Consider the following 6,718-nt stretch of genomic DNA (forward strand, 5'->3'; position numbering starts at 1 on the left):
AGTGAGGCTGACTGGCATCAGTGCTCTCGACACTCGACTGGTCCGCCTAGTTTAAAGGAGAACGTCACCGCTTTGAGACGCACGCGGCGCTGCGGTACCTAGACCACGATCACAAAAATGGAGCAGACGATCAAAGTGAGAAGATTGGAGTTAAAGATTTGATCATCAGTTGAATACGTGCAATAATTGGCAATACTGAGCACTGCAGCTATAGCAAATAGTTTTTTAGTGTTTATGAGATGAGCTGTCATATTTACTAGTGGGAAAATCTGATTAGTCCAGACTTGTGAACCAGGGACATGCATATTTACATTGAAGGCATTAAGCAGATGCTCTTATCCAGAGCGACTTACAAAACTGCTTTACTGTTTGCAACTAGTTTGTATAGATTAGCATCCAAAAGATACCTCTAAGCTTAGAGATGCTACTAAATACAAAGGCCAGTATGGAGACCACAACACCTCTTGGAAGAGGTGGGTCTTCAGTCTGCGTTTGAAGACAGTGAGCGGGGAAAGCTTGTTACACCACTTCTGTTCTTCTGTAAGCCGTAACTCGAAGGGCTCTTGGTGCTGATCGGCTTTTGACCATTGCCATCAAGTACTGAAATGCTGGCCTATTCTTGGCTTTGTAGGCCAACGTCTGGGTTTTGAATCAGCAGCTACAGGAAGCTAATGAAGAAAATGCAGCACATGGCTGAACATGGCAGAAATGTTGAAAACAACCCGTGCTGCTGTATTCTGGATGTGTTGCAGGTGCCTGATGGTGCGCAAAGGGAGGCCAGCCAGAAGGGAGTTGCAGTAATCAAGACTTGAAGTGGCAAGAGACTGAACCAGCACCTGGGTGGCCTCTCTAGAGAGGAAGGGTTGAATTCTTCAGATGTTGCAAAGGAGAAATCTGCATGGCCGAGTCAGATTTGCAACATGACGTGAGAATAATAACTGTGCATCCATGAATACACCAAGGCTTCACGCTTCTGTACTTGACGCTACACTTCGCCCAAGTATAAACTAAAACTCGTTGTCACACATGAACACTGCAGGCTAAAATCTGTTGTTAAGGGCAAGAAATGGAGAAGAATATGATGCAGTGCTCTCTCAAATGCTTATGTGCTGCTCACTAGTTATAAACCACTTGAACACAAACCACAGACCTGGCACTTTTCAGGTTTTTCTGCATGAGCCAAACGAATTTCATTTTGAAACTTAGCACATGCCCACTGACCTCAGTGTTATTAATATTTTCTTGCCAGTATAGTCAGTTACCAAAGGGGTGTTACAGACACTTTGGCCAGCAAAAATACTGTTTTCCCATTCAGAACAAACCAAAAGGAAGTGAAATGAAACCATGAACCCGGACACTCATTTTCACCACCATTCTCATAACTATCAGTATGACTCATTGCCGAATTTTGAAATCTCAAGAAAATCATTTATCTCAAGCAAACAAGCTTACTTTTGTGAGAAAGCATTGAACGCTTTGAAAGCCAAAAAAACTGGAAGCAAGACAGGCAGAAGCAAAGTGAGGGGATAGCCTACTGAGACAAACTCCTTAAGGATGCTTATGACTGCTATTCAAATAAACTCTTCTCTCGTCATCTATTACCTATAATAACTGATCCAAATGTCCTGACAGCAAAAAGCTGGGAAGTCCCAAAGTAAAGCAGAAAGTGCATTAAATGATTTCACAGCCTTAAACAAACCAGATTAACCCTTGTCTGCTGCCCTGCTGAGGTGTCTGTTTATTAGCGTGGCTAATTCAAAACAACATATGTGACTTTGGACGACAGAAAACCAGCACAATACTTAACACGATTGTTGGTGTAAGTACGGCAACAAAAAGAAAATAACCGCTGAACATCGACTGCAGAACAACCTTGGTACAGAATACCTTCAAAATGGCCCTTGGTGTCATCGATGACCGATCCAGTGCACAGCAATGATGACATGTATGTGTCATTATTTGCATTTGCAATTTTTGTCATTCAGAGGCACCAGAGACATCTGTGGTTAATATGTATACACAGTATAACACATTTATGATTTTTGAAATCACATTTATTTTTTGAGAAAAATGGCTTATACCAACTTCAAGACAACATATTCAAAGGTCTATTGAAAAAAACAACATTTTATTAATATGCCTTGTCCTAATTTAGAGAAGTCCTGGTCCAGATGAGGCTCATTCGATCTTTGCTGAGCAAAAGGTTGAACAAGTAAAAAATCGCTGCAGCTTCAAGACCTGTTCTGTAAAATACTATAAATGATATAAATTAAAATGCTGCTAAAACTCTAAAATGATGGCCTCTCTAAACTGTACTATACTATACTTCACGCCTATATTGTAGACTTACAGACTTACTAACAAGAGTATGTGGGGTTCAGACTGAGCTGACTTTAAAATCAGGTCAGAATATATCAATATTCTGTTTTTAGTCTCTAGGCCTTTTCTGATTAGGTCTATGTCATAGGTCCAAGCAATGCATCAAGAAAGGCCTCCTCCTCCTCAAGTTCAAGTTTTCCATTCTACGTATATCTTCTGTCATCTGTTCTGGAAGTGAATGACTATGGTGCCTCAAACCAGTGGTTTCCAGCTAGATAATTACACCTCCCCCCTCCTCCAGATCATCTATGCTTTATCTCTATACTAGCTCTAGGGATAGAGCACAAATGTGAACCATCTAGGGGCCTTAGGGACTTATCATAGCTTCACAAAATAAACAACAACCTGTGTCCCTTCATCTCAGTACAACAGGGGGATGGTCTATGACTACATCCCTTCCCCATGCTTTCTCCTCCTCCAACACTACAGAAGAACTCGACCAAGCCAGTGTCACTGTCCTTTTCTCTCTGGGGAGAGTTGGCTGTGGGTTGGTCAGCTCAGCCAGAAAACAACTAACCTCACCTCCTTTTAGGAGGTATGGAAACAGGGATACAAATCCCTGCCCATGTGCAGCTCATGACGCTGACCAGGATTATTTAAAGTGTGCTCCAGCTACAAGCCAGAAGGGGGCAGCTGCTGGGAATGCAGAGGTGCTACTGTTTGGGTTTCAACCATTTTTCTTCAGTTTTGAATATTTTGTTCATTAGACAAATTGAAGTCTTGCAGTTTCATCAATATCTTCTGAGTGAATCATATAGGCATAGAGAAATGAAGACATAGGCCTAATTGACCTATTGAGACATTATTGGCTGGTTAGATTTAATACCATTCAACTATACTGGCCACCATATGCAACCATATAAAATAACTGACAAGACTACGACAATTCATCTATTGTTTTCTGTGTCTTCTGTGTTATAATCATATGGTTTCAGTAATTATGATCTGACCTAGTTGGAGAGTACCATAGGAATGTGACAGCGGGACCACTCCTGACTATGCAGCTCTCACTGTGCTGCGAAGTCAATTCCTTCTCATCTATGGTGAGAAGACTCATCTGGGTAGCATTGCGCCATGGGACATCCTATAGCTCTGCTTGCTCTTTCCATGTTTTTAGGACATTGTGGACTGCTGGCTTGGCCTCAGTTACCTCCACCTGTGTCATCGGTGTCAGTGAAGAGAAAGAGTGGCTGTATTAAAGTGAACCAATGTAAGTGCATCCTGTGGGACGGAAGTGGCCTTATTGACCTGCAGCCACTGGCAGATGCGCAGGGCTTCCTTACGCGCACCAGACACATCCCGTTTGAGGATACACCGTGGGACACCGAAGTGCTGCTGTCCTTCAGCCCGTGCTTGCCATTCTCCGAGCCAGAGGAATTCCCTGTGACAGATTGCACAGATGTGGCTGCATGCTTGCTTTTAAGGTAAGGTTAAGGTGGACACTAAAACCGGAAATACAAAGCAAAAAGGCAGAAAACTTGTATGTTCAGCAGAATGTGGTCCAAACAGTCTCAGTCCTTAAATCCAGAGTAAATAGTACAACTTCTAATGCAGTAAATGCAGTTACAGTGACAATTACTCACATACGGTGTACTTTACTCCAGCATATATATATCCCTTTATTTAGACAGCAATTAGCATTTATAGTGAAAAGGGACCATAAAAATGTGTTTTTTTTTGTTCTTAACAGGAGTAAAAGTCACACAAATCGCTATGTGAACTATGGAAGACACGAGGGTAATAAATTCTACTATAATGAAACAATAAAGACGTTGTCCGTCTTCTATTCAGGTAGGTTTAAGTTGATTTTATTAACGTTTATAAATGTTGTTGCATGCATGATCAAAATACAGCCGTTATCATCGTTTACAGATATTGCACAGACATACATCATGATGCACATACCCTTTTGGCAGAATTGTGCATTTTGCCATACTGCATTACCATATTGCATGCTGTTCAAACCTTAAGCGAATGAGAATGAATGAAATGCACTGAAATAATCAATGGCATTGTCTTCTCCAGTGTCCTCTCACACTGAGGCCCAAACTGTGGTGCACTATCGCTGCAGCCTGAACCAGTCCATCTCCTACAGCCTGAGGTTCAGTCAGGGTAACACACCCCTGCAGATTTGGGTGGAAAGTCCCTGCGCGTGCCCCAACGCCTGTGCCCTGGTGGACGTGGGGCCTGGCACAATCTTCCTCATCATCCTCTGCCTCAGTATCACAGCTTACTTCACCTTAGGTAAAAAGCCCAGCCTGTTTGAACACTCCTACTGAGAGGTCCTAGCAGTTCTGACGTGCTGCACACAGCTTTTTATTTGACAGGAGCTTAATTTTTTTTATTTGATTACAGCGCTTTAAGAATTAACATTTCACCACGATTCAGTTTTTATTATTATTATTATTATTATTATTATTCACTGTAAATAAATATATGTGACTGAACTGAACTGTTTACACACCAGAGCAAAAAAAGACAACAGGGACTTTTACGCAGCGGCTGGAGGGAAGGCTAGACAAATCTGCAGTCGCGCCGTAGCCCTGGCAACCAACATCACTAAGCAACAGCGCTAACCCAGCGGCAGGTCGGCAGGAGTGTTGGCTCACCCGATGGTAGCCTAGCATATCCTCAGAAAAAGCCTGTGAAAAGGGCTAATTCTCATAAAATTAAAATGTAATTCTCATAAATTAACTGTAAAAGATCTAAAAAAAGGGAGAAAAAAACACAACAGAAGCGAGAAATCGACGCTGAAAGCTAGCGTTAGCGACTGCAGCCGAACGTCGTCCCTGCAGCAGCAGAAGGAGCGGCGCATAGAGTTCGCGCATGCGCAAAACAAGCACACGGTTTCATCAGCCCCAGTTCTACAGCTGCTGAAAGCCCGTCATCAATTAACGTCGTTTTGTATAGTTATATAATTTTTTAATAACCTTTCTTAATACATACAGCAGCACAGGGGGAGTACTTGCTAGTTTTCTGAAAAGTTAGATATAAAAAAGAATTATAATAAAAATAATAATAATGTATTCTTAGTCAATGCTGTGATCAGTGGGAAACTACAGATTCAGATTTGGCGTTAAGCCAAGAAAAAAAAAATACAAATATACATAAATGAAACTTGAATACTGATAAGGTGGGAAAGCTTTTTGACTAACCTTGTCTGTTCTTTTTCCGAAGGCTCTTGCGCACTAAGGCCCTTCAGGAGCAGCAGTGGTGTGCAGATTGTCCCAGAGGACAGTGTGTGGTGCATGCTCTGCTACCGGTTTACTGACCGACCCAGCACCAAGCGCAAGCGACACTGTTCACTGAGAGAGGACACACTGTAATCTTTCACAGTGGATTGTGGGAAAGTGGTGGATCATGTTAAAAGACACTTGTATCTAAATGTGTTTGATCTTGACATTTCACCTTACTTAATACGTGCCAATATTAATCACGATCCACTAGTCTAGACAATGTGCTGTTTTGTTATAAAGTTATTTCACGTTGCACAATTATTTATATATAAGAACATAATTATTTACCTATTTACAATTAATTTACATTGACAGGCTTAAGCCTCATGTGCCCTTTTCTGTTTGATTTGATGTGAATTGACATACTTGTAAACTGTAAAAATGTAAAGAATAAAATGTAAAGGAAACTGAAAAAGAAGAATGTGTTGTTGTTTTTTTCAAATCAAATCAAAATAATAATACAACCTAAGGACAAGCACTCAGGTCCATTCGTATTTGGACAAAAAAAAACAAAAAACAGAAAGACCACAGAACACAACAAAAGTAGCTAGATAGATTGCAGAGATCTTTCTTGGTGATGGAAATCTCCTTCATCTAGTCCAGAGGTCAAGATTATTATCAAAGTCTACAATAAAGGTTGTGAATTTCCCCACTGCGGGACTAATAAAGGATTATCTTAAGGTAATGCAAAAGTTGAACTTCAAGATGCAAGCCACTGATAACTCTCAGTAAAAGAAAAACCTGATGAGACTGACAAACATCTGAAGAAAAGAACTGCCCAGTTCTGGAACAAAAGTTTTTGGGCAGATGAAACCTGAGTATGGAGAAGAATAGAAAGAAAGAGTTCATGATCAGCAGCATACTACGTTATCTGTTAAACATGGTGGAGGCACTGTTTTGGCAATGGAACTAGGCTACAGGTGTTTATTATTGATGTGACTGCTGATGGAAGTAGCAGGATGAATACCAATGTGTATAGAGCTATGCTTTCTGTAACTAATTAAAACTGTTAGGATGGTGCTTTACAGTACAGATGGATAATGACCAATTTAATAGCTTCTTAAGGCAAAGAAACAGAATGTCCTCAAATGGCCAATTCAGTC

The 6,718-nt window shown here is 41.0% G+C and overlaps 1 protein-coding gene across 2 annotated transcripts; it reads left to right on the forward strand.

Moving 5' to 3' along the window:
- Positions 1–610: 610 nt before the first annotated feature.
- On the forward strand, positions 611–6,017 carry LOC140556883 (uncharacterized). 2 transcript variants are annotated; one of them, XR_011979767.1, is made up of 5 exons: positions 611–925; positions 3,497–3,803; positions 4,070–4,170; positions 4,405–4,623; positions 5,557–6,017. XR_011979767.1 is itself a non-coding variant. In XM_072680995.1 (4 exons), exons 1-4 carry the CDS (start codon positions 3,487–3,489, stop codon positions 5,703–5,705), a joined length of 786 nt encoding a protein of 261 aa, XP_072537096.1. In that variant the 5' UTR covers positions 3,471–3,486; the 3' UTR covers positions 5,706–6,017. The 2 variants fall into 2 exon arrangements, 1 of the variants encoding a protein (XP_072537096.1); XM_072680995.1 differs by lacking the exon at positions 611–925 and having other exon boundaries at positions 3,471–3,803.
- The last annotated feature ends 701 nt before the right edge of the window (positions 6,018–6,718 follow it).

The sequence above is a fragment of the Salminus brasiliensis genome, chromosome 6 (genome assembly GCF_030463535.1).
Source record: "Salminus brasiliensis chromosome 6, fSalBra1.hap2, whole genome shotgun sequence".
NCBI lineage: Eukaryota > Metazoa > Chordata > Actinopteri > Characiformes > Bryconidae > Salminus > Salminus brasiliensis.

What these genes read in the sequence shown, in the direction of transcription:
- LOC140556883 (XM_072680995.1), top strand. Translation starts at nt 3,487, where the DNA reads ATGTTTTTAGGACATTGTGGACTGCTGGCTTGGCCTCAGTTACCTCCA. An exon ending in GCTGCATGCTTGCTTTTAAG is followed by an intron (nt 3,804 to 4,069) that starts GTAAGGTTAAGG and finishes TGTTCTTAACAG; the next exon opens with GAGTAAAAGTCACACAAATC. An exon ending in CACAGCTTACTTCACCTTAG is followed by an intron (nt 4,624 to 5,556) that starts GTAAAAAGCCCA and finishes CTTTTTCCGAAG; the next exon opens with GCTCTTGCGCACTAAGGCCC.